At 50.7% G+C, this 16345-nt stretch overlaps 2 protein-coding genes and 1 long non-coding RNA gene across 3 annotated transcripts in view; 1 reads left to right on the forward strand and 2 right to left on the reverse strand.

Moving 5' to 3' along the window:
- Positions 1-5636, forward strand: part of LOC106894952 — a 13018-nt gene extending 7382 nt beyond the window's left edge. The window contains exons 2-3 of the long non-coding RNA XR_001413347.1: positions 3647-3697; positions 5271-5636. This is a non-coding gene — a long non-coding RNA (uncharacterized LOC106894952). The remainder of the gene's footprint in view (positions 1-3646; positions 3698-5270) is intronic.
- A 521-nt stretch (positions 5637-6157) lies between these two features.
- On the reverse strand, positions 6158-9559 carry LOC106894956 (olfactory receptor 52B2-like). The gene is made up of 2 exons (XM_014954011.1): positions 9550-9559; positions 6158-7113 (listed from the first exon to the last, which is right to left on the reverse strand). Exon 2 carries the CDS (start codon positions 7106-7108, stop codon positions 6158-6160), a length of 951 nt encoding a protein of 316 aa, XP_014809497.1. The 5' UTR covers positions 7109-7113; positions 9550-9559.
- A 4032-nt stretch (positions 9560-13591) lies between these two features.
- On the reverse strand, positions 13592-15280 carry LOC106894957 (olfactory receptor 51L1-like). Its single transcript, XM_014954012.1, has one exon. The coding sequence runs from the start codon at positions 15278-15280 to the stop codon at positions 14288-14290; it is 993 nt and encodes a 330-aa protein (XP_014809498.1). The 3' UTR covers positions 13592-14287.
- Between the last annotated feature and the right edge of the window lie 1065 nt (positions 15281-16345).

The raw sequence follows: 16345 nt of genomic DNA on the forward strand, positions 1-16345 counted from the left end.
CCAGCAGAAAGGCTGTATCTGTAAATACCATAAAAAACCCAGACTTTCAGCTGGTGATCCGGGTGCTGCATTTCCATATATGTATATAAAAGCCTTGGAGGATCCCAAGTCTGCACTCCTTGGATTTATTAGTGGTTTTGACACTGCTAACAGGGGAGGTTTGTGTCAGGAAGATGCTTAAAGTGCTTGGCTTGTCTTGCCACAGCCCCCCCCTTCTGCTGGGGCAAAATTGGGGATCACTGGCAGTCTGCTGTAAAGTGAATTCATCCATTCCTGGCTTTTGCAACCCATGAAATGAAAAAGAAAGTAAGCACAGGAGTAAAATCAGGCGAAGACTCTTCTAGAGTGAATAAACACAGGGGGGCCTTTCACTGCCTGTGGGATGCTAAAGGTGATCTGCAGTTTAAAGCGACACACATCAGCTGAGTAAATCTCTGCAGGGGCTGCAGGGCTACGCAGTAAATCCTCCCCCAGGAGTCCACGCACCTCTCACATAAAACACGTTTAAGGGATTTTTAGTGCTATGCAAAAGGTCATGGTGAGCAGAAGGCTTTCGTTCTGCTGCACCGGCCTCAGCAGACCCTCCATTGTTCGTGTAAGAAAACATCTGTCTAAGTATTCATCTGTCCAGCTGTTTGCTTAAAAACCAGTCTATTGATGGTTCTTGCTTTTCAGGCTCTTCATTTTGCTCTTAGTCATCAACAGAAAACTAAATGTTATCTTGCTCTTGAAACTTTTTTCTAATGACTCTAGGAGTTTGGAGCGCACTCTGTCATTTGAGGATAGAATCATAGAATCATGGGATGGTTTGGGTGGGAAGGACCCTTAAAGCCCCCCCAGTGCCACCCCCTGCCCTGGGCAGGGACACATCCCACCACACCAGGGTGCTCCAAGCCCCCTCCAACCTGCCCTTGAACCCCTCCAGGGATGGGGCAGCCACAGCTTCTCGGGGCAACCTGGGCCAGGCTCTCACCACCCTCACACCAAACAAGTTCTTCCCCACGGCTCAGCTCCATCTCCCCTCTTTCAGGGTCAAACCCTTCCCCCTCCTCCTGGGGCTCCCCTCCTTCATCAAGAGTCCCTCCCCAGCTTTCCTGCAGCCCCCTCCTTGAGGGGCTCCAAGGTCTCCCCGGAGCCTTCTCTTCTCCAGGCTGAATCCCCCCAACTCTTTCAGCCCCCCCTCCCAGTAGAGGGGCTCCAGCCCTCCCAGCATCTCTGTGTCCCTCAGCTGGACCCGTTCCAACAGCTCCATGTCCTTCCTATGATGGGGCCTGAAGTGACATACGCAGCCTGTCCTCCCTGATTTGGGTTTGGACCCTGATATCATTCAGCAAAGCTGGGGTGAATCTGGTGAAACTCTGTTAAAGGCAACACTCCATTTCTATCTCACAGCAATTACTGAGGTTGATGACTGGTCTCATCTCAGCCTCGAGTATTACCAAAGCAAGAGATTTCACCTCATTGCTGCTCCTCAGACACCATGGAGAGGGATGGAGGGAAAGAGGGAGGGAGGGATGGAAGAACAGAAGCCTGGAATAAGGTGGAGGAAAAAAAATAAAAGTCTTTAAAATTGGGAAAGGAGGGGCAGAGGCAAAGTCTGTATGGACAAACCTCCCAACTGCAGCAATTCACTGGTGAGGGACCCCCTGAGATGTTCACAATCCTGTGTTCAGGCTCTAGGGTAAAATTTAGTTGCAATCCCTAGAAAATTTATACATAAACTAATGATCAAGTAATGGGGTTTTTTTTGGCAAATAACAAGACAAGCAGAAACTTTTAAGCATTTGTCAAATAAAAAACATATCAATCAGATCATTTCTCTTGCGTGGGAGGGTGGCAAAGTTTGTACACAGTGGAAAAGAATATATCTCTTAATTTTTGAGATTAATTAGCATGCATATGACATAATATTTTCATAAACGAGCCAGAGAATATTGCTCAGCTTGGCCCATCACGGGGAAGTTTCGAATCCCATTTCTTGTGTTACTGCACAGAAAAATCAAACGAGAATCTGAAGGAGCATCCTGGACCGTGCGTTAGCCTGGGTAGCAGAGTAAAGAAAATGCTTATTAAATCCGCAGCTTCTCCAGAAGCACAGAAAATAGGAGGATTAATGCACGGGGTAATTTTGAAAAATGGAAGGAATGGTCTGAAATAAACCCCATAAATAGATGAAAATTCACATTCAGGATGGGAAAAACGCGGGGAGACAGCAGGAAGGACCGGGGAGGCGACAGGGTGTTTATAAGCTGAGTAGCGGCCACCGGTGATGTGATGCTGGGAGGAGGGACATCAAACTGGGATCTATCCAGAGCATCAGCCCCGAGACACGTGTGATTGTGCTGTGAGAGACGAGGTCTGATCAGTGACCAATTTGCCCTCCTGAGCCTTTCCATTTTCACTTTCCTCCGTAAGAGAAACTCAACTCTGAGTATTTAGAGTTCACCTCCCCTTTGGGTGTAAGCTCTGTGATTTGGTGAAAAACACAGCAGCCGGCTGCAGTAATTTTTTTGAGTGCTGCTGGGAAGGGTAGGTGTTTTATGAATGGTTATCTGTCTGCCTGTCTCTCTCTAAGGGTGGGTATCACACGTGTGACAAAAGGGCTTTCAGAACTGATTGACAATGAAGCCTGCCAGGAGGCAGATGGGTTTTTGTGTTCTGTGGGAAATTCCAGAAAAGAGAAAAAAAAAAAGAAATCACTTGACAATATGTAATAAAGGGACTCCTAACTGAAGTGGGGGAGGTATTTCCATGAGAGGGTTGGTGGCTGTGGCTTAGGCTGTTCACAGCTTCAGAAGAGGAGGTTGAGAGTGGGCATCACAGCTAATTGGGATGGCTGCAGTAGTGGGACGTAGATGTGGATGGCTGCTTTGGCAGGTAGTTGGATTAGATGACCTTCAGAGGTCCCTTCCAACCCCATATCATTCTGTGATTCTGTGACTGTAAATAGAAATGGCTGTGGGTTGGTGGTCTCACTGAAATCAAAAGGGTTATAGAGTCATAGAATCACAGAATGGTTTGGGTTGGAAGGGAACTTAAAGACCATCTCATTCCACCCCGCCCTGCCCCAGGCAGAGACACCTCCCACCACACCAGGTTGCTCCAAGCCCCCTCCAACCTGCCCTTGAACCCCTCCAGGGATGGGGCAGCCCCAGCTTCTCGGGGCAACCTGGGCCAGGCTCTCACCACCCTCACACCAAAGTTCTTCCCCACATCTCAGCTCCATCTCCCCTCTTTCAGGGTCAAATCCTTCCCCCTCCTCTTATGGCTCCCCTCCCTCCTCAAGAGTCCTCCCCAGCTTTCCTGGAGCCCTCCCCTTTCGGGACTGGAAGGGGGTCCAAGTTCTCCCTGAAGCCTCCTCTTCTCCAGGCTGAACCCCCCAACTCTCTCAGCCCCCCCTCCCAGCAGAGGGGCTCCAGGGGTTCAAGGATTATGAAATGTGGGGTTGCTTAGAAAGCAGATCGCACGGAGTTCAAACATACAGCTGAGTCATAACAGTCAGTTGTTATCATTAACGGTAATTAGCACAAATAAAAACAGTGCTTGAGGACGGAGTATGCTGTTGCCACAGATGGCCTTGGGTCTGAATGGATTTGTCCAACAGATTTTGTTTTAAATTCAATCTTAATTGGTGCTTTCATTCTAGATGAGGACTGTCTGGCCACTGACTGTCTGTGGAAAAGGGACCAGGATGCTGGTGGGTACTGGTTACCCCAACATCACAGGAGACCTTGCAGCGAAGGTGACTGGTGGTGGGTCTTTGGGGGTGCTGGGGCACCAGGCTGTGCTGGCCAGTGGTTCCCCTCCAGATGGGCACTGGTGAGACTATGTCTGGGCACTGGGTCCCTGTATGGGTCTCCCAGTAGAATGGACAGTGACAGACCGGAGGTGCTGGAGCCTGGGCTGTGTGGGTTTCGTATGGGTCTCCCAGTAGAACAGTAGTGACAGACTGGAGGTGCTGGAGCCTGGGCTGTGTGGGTTTTATTACCAAGCTGTCCACTTTGACTCATACCTCAACTATGTGTATTTAATCCACACCTCCTCCATCATCAAATCTGCTGTGCTCATGGCCATAATTTTTGACCTCTTTGCCATAATCTTTTATTACCAAGCTGTCCACTTTGACTCATACCTCAACTATGTGTATTTAATCCACACCTCCTCCATCATCAAATCTGCTGTGCTCATGGCCATAATTTTTGACCTCTTTGCCATAATCTGCAATCCCCGAGGTGTGCATCCCTCCCAAACTCTGTGGCACCAAAACTGGTGTGGGTTTAACCATCCAGGCAGTACTTCTGGTGTTCCTGACTGCCTTTCCTCTGAAGATGCTGCCATATCACTGGGTAAACGGTCTCTCACCGTATTTCTTGTCTACTCCAGGATATCATCAAGACCAGGCTGGACAGGGCTTTGAAAAATGTGCTCTGGTGGGAGGTGTCCCTGTCTGTGGCAGACGCTGGACAGGGCTTTGAAAAATATGATCTGGTGGGAGGTGTTTCCTGCCCGTGGCAGAGGGGTTGGAACTTGATGATCTTTAAGATCCCTTCCAACCCAAACCATTCTGTGATTCTATGATCATCAGTGTGGCCCCAGTCACATTTACATGACATTTATGACATGGTAACATTTATGGCATAAATGTTTGCTCTTTCTTCAATAGCTATGGACTCACTGTTACTTATTTTGTTGTACATCATGATACTTAAGACTGTCTTGGGTATCGCATCCAAGGAGGATTGGTCCAGGCCCTTGAACAGTTGCACCTCCAATATCTGTGCTGCCCTAATCTTCGACATCCCAGTGACTGGTCTGTCTGTGATTCACAAGTTTGGGAAAAAATGCTTCTCCCATTGCTCACACCCTCATGGCTGGCATCTTCTTGCTGGTCCCACCATGATGAACATAGAAGCAGAGAATAGTCTCAGTTGGAAGGGACATTTCAGGTCACTGTGTCCAACCATCAAAACAACACTGACAAAGCCACCACTGACCCATGTCCCTCAGCACCATGTCTGCCTGGCTTTGAAATCCCTGACTCCACCACTGCCCTGGGCAGCCTCTGCCAAGGCTTCACAACCCTTTCCAGGAAGAAATTGTTCCCAAGCTCCATCCTAAACCTCCCCTGGTGCAACTTGAGGCCATTTCCTCTTGTTTTATTGCCTGTTCCTTGGGAAAAGAGACCGACCCCCCCAGCTACATCCTTCTTTCGGGGAGTTGTAGAGAGCGAGAAGGTCTTCCCTCAGCCTTCTTTTCTCGATTGTGTACAGAGTGAAAACCAAACAGATCTGTACCCGGACCACCAGAAAGCTGCAAGAAGCCAGATGCAACTCTGCAGTCATGGTGTGAGCTGCTTTGGAGCTGAGGGGTCTGACCATGATTGCACGGGTGGGTAAAGCCTTGCAGGAGTCACACAGCTCAGAAAGACAACGAGAGTTTGGTTAAAAGTTCAAGGACAAACTCTTCATCAACTTGAATAACTGCTGAGACTTGGGCAATAAAATTCCAGTTGAAAGATATGTCATTTTTACATTCAGATGTGGCTTCTTGCATTATACAGAATAACATATTATTAATTAGAAGAAATACATATGACTCCCAGTGATCTAACTGCATAAATATTTTAACCAAATGTAATTTTCTCTGTGGATTTTCCTCTTACAATAATGTCTAATGGAGAATGACACTCTGCCCACTTTCTTTGGTAAAAAAAAAAAAAAGAAAAAAGGAAGGAATAAATACTTCAATAAAGTTTAAAATGTTGCAGCAGAGAACTGGACATATCTGTCAGCATTATGCTGGGAATATCAGCAATTTGTATCAGTTAATTTGGGAACACAGCAATCACAGGGATTGGAAAGGGGTTATCAGTAAGAACAGTTATTCTCTGTGGGTACAAAGGAGAGTTAAAGATTAACCAGAAAAAGCAAATCATAGAATCATAGAATGGTTAGAGTTGGAAGGGACCTTAGAGATCATCAAGTTCCAACTCCCCTGCCCTGGGCAGGGACGTCTTCATCAAATGCAGGTTATCACCACATAGGCAGGTCTGTGGGTCTGCAGAAGACCTGACAAGGGAGGTCCTCGAGGTGGGATTCCTGCTGGATGGATCATCTCAGACAGACCAGATGTTCCTTTCAAAGGAATAGCATCCCAGTCACCCCGCTGCCCTGGTCCTGAAGAGCACCTGGGACACCTTTTCTCGAATGAGTTTGTTTTTCAGGGTGTAGACGATGGGGTTTAGCATGGGTGGCAGGAGCACGTAGACGTTGGCCAACAGGATGTGAACATGGTGGGGGACGTTGTGGCCAAAGCGGTGAGTGAAAAATGAAAAAAACGCTGGGGTGTAGAACATCAATATAACGCAGGCGTGAGAGCTGCAGGTGCCAACTGCCTTGCGCCGGGCATCCTTGGAGGAGAGCCTGAAGACAGCCCGGAGGATGAGGGCGTACGATACCCCGATGAGCACAATGTCCAGGCCCGGGGACAGAAGGGTGGTGGCAAAGCCATACCAGATGTTAACGGAGATGTCAGCGCAGGCCAGCCGGGCGATGCCCATGTGCTCACAGTAGGTGTGGGGCATGACGTTGTGCCCGCAGTACGGCAGCCTCTGAAGGAGGAATATTGTTGGGAACATCACACAAAAGCTCCTGGCTACTGCAGCCAGCCCCACCTTGGCTATCATCAAGTGCGTGAACACTGTGGTGTATCTCAGGGGGTTGCAGATGGCCACGTACCTGTCGAACGCCATGGCCAACAGAATGGTTGACTCTGCAATGAAGCTCAGGTGGGTGAAGAACATCTGGGTAAGGCAGGCCTGGAAAGATATCTCCCTGGAAAGGGACCAGAATATGCTCAGAGTTTTGGGCACTGTGGAGGAGGATAACACCAGATCTGCCACTGCTAACATGGCCAGGAAGAGGTACATTGGCTTGTGGAGGCTTTGCTCAGTCGCAATGACAAACAAGAGGATGAAGTTGCCCAGTAGGGCCAAGAGGTACATCAGGCAGAATGGGACGGAGAGCCAGGCGTGCAGATCCTCCAGGCCTGCCATGCCCAGCAGAAGGAAGGAGGCGGGCTGCCAGCTGGTTTGATTGAGAGCCACCATGGTGGGACAGTATCTGAGGTAGCGTGGGCTACTTTCCCTGTAAGCAAAAACAGGGGAAGAGGTGAGGAGCACTGTTCATAATTCATGAAAACCCACTTGAGTTTCCCCAGAGCACTGGGAGCACAGATTTCTCTGGATCTGAAAGTGTTTTAAAAAATCCTCCCTGCCAGAGCAGGGTCACCCAGAGCAGGTTGGACAGGAATGTGTCCAGGAGGGGTTTAAATGTCTCCAGAGAAGGAGACTCCACCACCTCTCTGGGCAGCCTCTTCCAGGGCTGTGCGATCCTCACAATGAAGAAGTTGCTCCTCATGTTGAGATGGAACTTCCTATAGTCCTGGTTGTGCCCATTGCCCCTTGTCCTGTCCCTGGCCACCACTGAGAAGAGTCTGGCCCCATCCTCTTGCCACCCACCCTTTATTGCTCAGAATCCATGAGATCCCCCCTCAGTCTTCTCCACCTGAACAGCCCCAGGTCACTCAGCTTTTCCTCAGCAGAGAAATGCTCCAGTCCCCTAATCATCTTTGTAGCCCTTTGCTGTACCCTCTCCAGTAGTTCCTTGTCCTTCTGGAACCGGGGAGCCCAGAACTGGAGACAGTCCCTGTGCAGAGCAAAGCAGAGTAGAAGATCAGCATCCAGCAGAAGATGTGACATCAGGAACCAGCCATGTGTCAGGGAGGCAGAGCAGCCACTGGATTTTAAAGCAAAATCAGAAGAAAAGGTCTAAGGCAGAGTATAGCTGTTGGTAGGAACACCAAAACACCAACTCTGGGCACAGAGACGGCACAGAGGAGCTCAGGAACCTCAGTTTTTGCCCAAGGATTGCCCCACTGCACAATGGGGTGGGGGTACCATTCCCACTGCAGCTGAGTGAAAAACAACCCAGCAGTGCTGCCCTGGTACAACCTGCCCCACACTCTGTCACATCTTCCTATTCTGGTCTCAGATGGCCACATCTGCCACCGAACAAGCCCAAATCCACCCAAATCCACCCAATGTGCTCAGGGTTTGTGCCTGCAGAGTCCTCTCCGTGCGGGCTCCAGCTTTTTCCTTGCTGCTCCCTGGGACTTCTGCCTGTGCTTCCCCTTCCTCTGCTGCACCCAGAAGGTGATTTGCAGTATTTCCAGAGAAATAACACAACCACCCGTGAGGGCAGCCCCCACCAAAGTAATCAAAACCTGAAGAAGAGCCATGAACCCTTCTCAGACGACGGGTGGCCAAGGCTAGGTCTGCAACTGCTTTGACTGGTTGGACTTGATGATCTCAAAGGTCCCTTCCAACCATGAAGACTCTGTGGTTCTGTGTCTAGCAATAACCCGGTGATGACAGCAGAAGGCTTTGCTGATAGACTTTTGCTTCTTTGAAGGCACATCCTCATCCCCTTATTGTGAATTCTGTGTGAAAGGCAGAGTGAGGTCATCCAGCTATCGGCTTTTTAGAGCCAGGCTGTGATTTCCTCCATGAAATATTGATTCAGGTGGAGCCTGGGAAAGTCTCCTGCAGGTATCTGCTGTGGGTAGCACATCCTCCGGGCCAGAGAAGGACTCTGGAGCCAAAGTGGCAGCATTTACATGACAAACCCTGCCTGGAAAACTGTATTTCTCATCTCTGAGCCTAAAGCTGCAGCTTGGAGTATTTGGGGAAGGAGGGGGAGAGGAGCTCTCCCAGCTGCAGAATTTTACCTTCTAGTTCAAATCAGGCACCTCAGCTACAGAAACCTGCACGATGACAGCTACTTCAAACAACTCACCAGCTCCCATCACCACCAGGAATGAGGATAATCTGCCTCTGGACCTGAGGGAAGAGAGGGCAGGGAGGGAGGTGGAGATGTTTATAGGCTCCCCCTGAGTCCCCCTGGGGCTCCTGGGCAGCTGGGAGCAGGAGAGCTCTGATCAGTGATGCTTGGACAAGCACGATGAAAAGAAAACATAATTAATGGGGTTTTGGGTGGAACTCCTATAATATGAGCTGCCTGCTGAGACATTATCTCCCACTGCTGCTGCAGGTTATGGCCTGGGATGGAGCACACGAAGACTTCAGGGTCCTGCATCATCCCCTTCACAGCAGGGCGGGGATGAGGGGGGATGGATGAGGACACTTGGGTAGAATCATAGAATCATAGAATGGTTTGGGTTGGAAGGCACGCGGGAGAGGGATGAGGGGGGATGGCTGAGGACACTTGGGTAGAATCATAGAATGGTTTGGGTTTTAATGTGAGCTGTCTGCTGAGACGTTATCTCCCACTGCTGCTGCAGATTATGGCCTGGGATGGAGCACAAGAAGACTTCAGGGTCCTGCATCATCCCCTTCACAGCGGGAGAGGGATGAGGGGGGATGGCTGAGGACACTTGGGTAGAATCATAGAATGGTTTGGGTTGGAAGGCACCTTCAAGATCATCTTGTTCTACCTCCCTGCCCTGGGGAGGGACACCTCCCACCAGAGCAGGTTGCTCCAAGCCCCCTCCAACCTGCCCTTGAACCCCTCCAGGGATGGGGCAGCCACAGCTTCTCGGGCCAACCTGGGCCAGGCTCTCATCACCCTCCCACCAAACAACTTCTTCCCCACATTTCATCTCCATCTCCCCTCCTTCAGGGTCAAACCCTGCTCGGTTGTCCTATGGCTCCCCTCCCTCATCCAGAGTCCCTCCCCAGCTTTCCTGGAGCCCCCACCTTGAGGGACTGGAAGGGGCTGGAAGGTCTCCCCGGAGCCTTCTCTTCTCCAGGCTGAACCCCCCAACTCTCTCAGCCTGTCCTCGTAGGATGGTCAATGCTGACCTCCTCCAGCCAACCCTGGGGAGATGACAGGGGATCTGCTGCCACCACTGCCCCCAGCCATGCTCTGCCTGGCCCTGGGGGTGTTCCAGTACTTTCTGATTAATAGAGCAAACGTGTCTGCTCCCTGCAGCAGGCTCTGGCTGCTGTTCCTCCTCTGAACACTCAGTGTTTGCTTGTACTCTGTGAGGACTCTCTTTGGGGACATAAAAAGAAAATCCAATATTAAAAGAGTGGGAACGGTCAACAAGTGAGAGAACAGAAAGAGGTTGTGGGGGAATGGAAACTAATAAAAATATGAAATAAGTCAAACTCGGGTACCTTAAATTAAGCACTAAATCAAGATTTAGTTGCTGAAATAAAACCAGGCAGATTGACTTTAGCCAGATATTTCCTTTTTCCTTTTTTCCTTTTCCTTTCTCCCTTCTCCTTCCTTCCTTCCTTCCTTCCTTCCTTCCTTCCTTCCTTCCTTCCTTCCTTCCTTCCTTCCTTCCTTCCTTTTCTTTCCCAGGAAAATTGTGAGCTGACATCTTGGGAATCAACATTTCAAGACTGGATTTTCAAGCCCCCCAAATTGGCATATCTGTAAAAAGTCACCATCACCAGCTTATGACTCTCCAGCCCCAGCACAGATATTGTGGCACATAACCCCTGGCTCAGGCTGTCTCTGGTGCAAGAATTCACAGTTTTAATTAACTAAGGTCCTCAGGACTCGGTGATCCGCTTGACATACCTGCGGCATAGGCAGACTAATGTTTTCTAATGCTTTAAAAATCAATTTTATATTGGTAAAGCTGGAATTATCTCTGTCCCAGATCTAATTTGGGTACCCTTCCCTGTGGGTGAGTCAGTGGCATGTAGCTCTCACGGGGTGTCAGGGTGGAGGACCCAGCTCACCTCATTTCTCAGCAGGTTTTGGGGGTTCCTCTCTCCTGCCCCACACTGGTGGCAAGCTATGGCTCAGGTCTGAAAAGCATGGGGTTAAAGTTCCTCAGATTTTGGGTTTTTCAACATAAAAGTCCCATAATCAAGGCACAGCCAACTTTTGGGGCTATCTAGGGGGAATGTTTGATGTACAGGTCTCCGTGCAGGTGCATCCTTTCTCTGACAGAGGCTTCATTGGGGTTCCTCTGCAAAAGACCTTCAGTAAGCCACTCAGGTGAGGACCCTCTCATGGAGACATCCCTTCTGGACTGTTTCCCTGCTTCAGAAAAAGGAGAAAAATGAAAAAAAAAAGAAGAAGAAAATGAGAAATGAGCTTTTCCGTGAAGGTCTTGACATGGGACAAAGAACCTACGGGGTTCTTTGAGACAACCCGTGTGACCCCATGGATTTGCCTTCTCATTTGTGGTCTTCAAAGCGGAGATATGTCCCCCTCCTTGTTTCCACGAGGAGCTGAGACCACCGGGGCCGGGGGGGCGGCAAGGACCGAGCGGAGCATCCCGCATCCCCATCCCGCATCCCGCATCCCCCAGCAGAGGGAAGCAGCGAGCCGCGCTCCGCCCGCCCGCACCCCCCGGGGTACCCTGAGCCCGGCCCCCCCTCGGGGAAGGGGGGCGGGAGGTTTGCGGGGTTCGTGGCTTCACACCTCCCCGGTGATACCGCGCTGGTGTCTCTGGGCTCCCAAATTGGCGGTGGAAGGACTTGCTCCAGAGCCTGCACCGACATTAGGGTCACGGAGGTGCTGGGGGGGCTGGAGCCCCTCTGCTGGGAGGGGAGGATGAGAGAGTTGGGGGGGTTCAGCCTGGAGAAGAGAAGGCTCCGAGGAGACCTTGGAGCCCCTTCCAGTCCCTCAAGGTGGGGGGGGGTCCAGGAGAGATGGGGAGGGACTCTTGAGGAGGGAGGGGAGCCCTAGGAGGAGGGGGAAGGGTTTGAAGGTGAAAAAGCAGAGATTGAGGTTAGATTTTGGGAAGAAGTTCTTTATTTTGAGGGTGGTGAGAGCCTGGCCCAGGTTGCCCCGAGAAGCTGTGGCTGCCCCATCCCTGGAGGGGTTCAAGGCCAGGTTGGAGGGGGCTTGGAGCAACCTGCTCTGGGGCGAGGTGTCCCTGCCCAGGGCAGGGGGTGGCACTGGGGGGGCTGTAAGGTCCCTTCCCACCCAAACTATTCTATGACTCCATGATTTTATGGGAGGGCTGCAAGGAGCTAGTCCAAGCGCTGTGTCACCCAGCAGCCTGGCCACCAGCAGATGCCTGGGGAAGAGTTGAAGCACAAAGCAAACATGCCGTGGTGCTCCTCCACAGAGAAGAGCACAGTGGCTCCTCAGCCAGAGAGGCTATTTTGGCACCAAAGCATTGCTCTCCTGTCAGTTTTTCTTGCTGCTTTTTGAGCTTGGAGAAACCTTTGCCATCCACAACGTGCTGCAGAGCTCGTCCCCGAGGGAGAGGGTCTGAGGACAGCTTTGAGGTTGAGGAGAGCAAGTCTCACCCATGAGCAAGGTTCTGCCAAGCAGCTCTCAGGCAAAGGCTGTCTGATTGGAGCTTTCACCAGAACAACCCAAAACTTTGACACTGGAAGAAGCAGAATTTCTGGTCTCCAGGGTCTTTAATTGGGACTTGTAATTTTATTATACATAGAAGGATGCATATATGTATCTTCATGGGTTATATTATGGGTGTCAAGGGGTGTGAGCCTGGAAAGGCTGGGGTAATCCACTTGGACCACTTTAAAAAATATTTATAGTTCCCAGTAACGTGCTCCCAAGGACATGCTGATCCCACTAGTTACAGTGCTGGGGGTCCAGTTCGTCTCAAACACTGGCAAAAAACTTGAAAACAGTTGTTAAATATTTAAACTGGTTTAAAATGTCCTTCTGGGGGCAGTCAGTTCATACGGTGCCTGCACCTCTGGCTCAGCTGGAGGAGAGCAGCTCCTTTTGAAGCAGCACCACCCCATCAGCTCGAGTGGGAAGAAATCAATCTTCTGAGCCTAAACGAGCCAGTCTGAGGAGGCGTTCTGCTGCAGTGCCTTATGGAAACTCCAGCATACTAATTAGTGCATGCTAATTGAGGAATGACAGCTATTTCAAGAAATCTGGTGTTGTAGCCTAACCCAGGCGAAATGCTCCAGGTGAAACTAAGAAAAAAACCTGAGGGGGAAAGGACCCGTGTTTTAAAGAGAAGACAACACTTTTGGTTAATATCTGAGAGTCCAAAAGTCATTGCTTTATATAAAGTATTCCCCTCGCAGACCTGGGAGACTGCTTCAGCCCATGTTTGGGACACCAAGTCCAGCTGTGTCTGTGGAGGGTGGACCTTGCCAGACCCGGCCTCCTCATCCTCCACCTCACATATAATAGACCAAGTCCAAATGACCAGTGACCAGCCTGGTCTCCCTGGAGGCAAAAATGGTCCCAGGTGGCCAAAAGGACCACTGCAGAGAGCAGTGTCTGCCCTGACACCCACACCGACACCAGCTCATGTGGATGTGACCAGCATGACCCATCCCTGTTCCTCCTCGATGGGTGGTCAGGACAGGACACAACCCTCTCCTGCTTATTCCATAGTCACTCTTGTGTCCGTGGGTCCCTCAAACCCTGGAGCAGACCAGAAGCCTGTCCAGATCCATGTCCAGACCCTCACCCCTCTTTGTCCACTCTCCAGCTCCAGCCTTGAGTCTTTCCAGGTTCTGGTCTCCCATCCAGCAGTTACTCCAGCTTAATGTTTGTCACCAAATCCCACACACTGTTCCCCCATACACAGATAGTAAGGTCACTCAGAAAAGAGCCAGAAGTGAGTTTAATGAGCTGAGAAGTTGGGCTGATTGGGCACTTGACCTGGAGAACACATTGTCCAGCAACTTATTTACACTCTATCAGCCCCTTCACCAGCCTCCCTCCATTTTCTCAACCTGGGTCCTTCCCGATACACCTGGATCCCTCCTTTCTCTTGCCTTCAGTCCATCTTCTAAACATCTCATAATACATTTTACACATTCCCACAAGCCCCTGAAATCACCCCATATAAATTTTTACACAAGGGCCACCGAATATCCAGCACGAAGTCTGCTCTTTCCAGGGAACCCATAACTTCATTCTCCCTTCTCAGCAGTTCTGCTTGAACCTCTTTCCTCCTGGATCCTCCAGCCACCCCTCAGTCACTGACGTTGCCTGTGGTCTGTGTTAGTTATCTCCTGGGGTCTTGGGTTTGTGTATTTCAGCATGATATGTTATGATTTGTTATTTTTCCTGTCTTTGGCCTCTGTTTATATGTTGAAAAGCCATTAACCAGACATTCTTAAAATCGTGGTTCTTGCATTGCAGGTGTCTACATATCCTTTCTTCCATCCACCTTTTACCTTCCTTATATCCCTACTTGCCATATAGACAGAAGTTTGGCATGTTCCCCTCTCCTGGCTGGTCTTCTTGGGATTGAACCGTGCGTAAGACAGTCAGCAGTGACCATCATATTGGCTTTACTGCCAAATGGCAACCCTGGACTTGGGGACCCCTCTTTGGCAGAGCGTCCTCAGTATCCGTCTCCGGATGGGTTTGGTTTTCACGCTGTAAACGATGGGATTCAGGATGGGTGGGGCAAGGAAATGGAGGTTGGCCGTGAAAACATAGGCCTGGGGGGACACGTGTTTGCCAAAACGGTGCATCATGGACAGGCAGATCATGGGGACAAAGAAGAGGAGGACGGCACAGATATGTGAGATGCAAGTGTTGAGGGCTTTGAGACGCTCCCTCCAAGTGGCAAAGTTCAGGATGGTCTTAAGGATGAGGAGGTAGGACAGGAGGACAAAGAGCAAGTCCAAACCCAGCGTGGAGAGCAGCACAAAAAGTCCATAAGCACTGTTAATCCTCGTGTCGGAGCCCGCGTGTTTGATGATGTCTGGGTGCAAGCAGTAGGGATGGGAGAGCTCACTGACCCTGGTGAAACACAGCCGAGTCAGCAGGATTGGGAGTGGGAACTGGACAAGGACGGTCCTCACCACGATTGCCACGCAGATCTTGGTGGTCACCGAGTTGGTGAGGATGGAGGAATATCGCAGGGGGTGGCAGATGGCCACGTAGCGATCGAAGGCCATTGCCAGGATGACAGCAGATTCGATGTCCGTGAAGGAGTGAATGAAGAACATCTGGGTAAGGCAGGTGCCAAAGCTGATTTCCCTGGCCTCCTGCCACAGCATCCTCAGCATGGTCGGGAAGGTGGATGTGGACAAGCCCAGGTCAGCCACAGCCAGCATAGCAAGGAGTAGATACATGGGTGCGTGGAGGCTCTGCTCTGCCCTGACAATGGAAAGGACAGTCAGGTTCCCCAGCAGTGCTAGGAGGTACGTTGAGCAGAGAGGAACAGCAGACCACACCCCAGTGGTTCCCCATGCTGGAAAGCCACCCAAAAAGAATGACTGGGTCCTGGTCTGGCTGCTGTTGGTCCCGGTGGGGATGAAACAAAGATGCTCCATCTCATCCCTGAAGAGCTGCCCTGGAAAGAAAGCCAGAGGGGTCACAAATCACACACAGGCAGTAAGAAATAGGGATGGTCCAGGAGCCCTTGGATCAGAGACATCAGCAAGACCAGCTACAGCAAAGCTTGGATTGAATATGGACTGAAACACCTCTCCATATTTTCTCATGGACAATAAATGTCCACGAGCTCTTGTGTAAATACAAATCGAGGGGGAGAAGTGACATTGCAATTAGAGTGCTGATCTTGAAGTTTGTATTTTTACTGAGAATCTCTGGTGAAAGAGGAGGAGCTGGTAACAGATCAGATACTGGTCTGTCTGTGGAAATATAGCCACTTTCTGAGGAATGGACACTTATAGAGCCTGGGCCTTCTAGACCAACAAAACACAGGCCATCTACAAACACACAGAGGGAGAAAGATCTACTTAAGCTGAAAGATAGTGATTATTCACAAAGCAAGGACGTGGAGCTGTTGGAGCGGGGCCACAGGAGGCCATGGAGATGCTGGGGGGGCTGGAGCCCCTCTGCTGGGAGGGGGGGCTGAGAGAGTTGGGGGGGTTCAGCCTGGAGAAGAGAAGGCTCCCGGGAGACCTTGGAGCCCCTTCCAGTCCCTAAAGGGGGGGCATCCAGGAAAGGTGGGGAGGGACTCAGGATCAGGGAGGGGAGCCTGAGGACAAGAGGGGGAAGGGTTTGACCCTGAAGGAGGGGAGATGGAGCTGAGCTGTGGGGAAGAACTTGTTTGGTGGGAGGGTGGTGAGAGCCTGGCCCAGGTTGGCCAGAGAAGCTGTGGCTGCCCCATCCCTGGAGGGGTTGAAGGGCAGGTTGGAGGGGGCTTGGAGCAACCTGCTCTGGTGGGAGGTGTCTCTGCCTGGGGCAGGGCGGGGGGAAACTGAGTGTTCTTTAAGGTCCCTTCCCACCCAAACCATTCCATGATTCTACAAATTGTACATGGATAAGTGCAAGCTGGAAATTACAAGGACATCATCTAAAACCAAGATGTTCTCTGGACATCCTCCCACTACACATACAGGGAGGTGAGATGGAAAGTTTTCTTTCTGTAA

The sequence above is a fragment of the Calidris pugnax genome, unplaced genomic scaffold, assembly GCF_001431845.1.
Source record: "Calidris pugnax isolate Ruff unplaced genomic scaffold, ASM143184v1 scaffold234, whole genome shotgun sequence".
Taxonomy (NCBI): domain Eukaryota; kingdom Metazoa; phylum Chordata; class Aves; order Charadriiformes; family Scolopacidae; genus Calidris; species Calidris pugnax.

Excerpts from the sequence above, each read along its gene's own strand:
- LOC106894956 (XM_014954011.1), bottom strand. The coding sequence starts at position 7,108 with ATGGTGGCTCTCAATCAAACCAGCTGGCAGCCCGCCTCCTTCCTTCTG.
- LOC106894957 (XM_014954012.1), bottom strand. The coding sequence starts at position 15,280 with ATGGAGCATCTTTGTTTCATCCCCACCGGGACCAACAGCAGCCAGACC.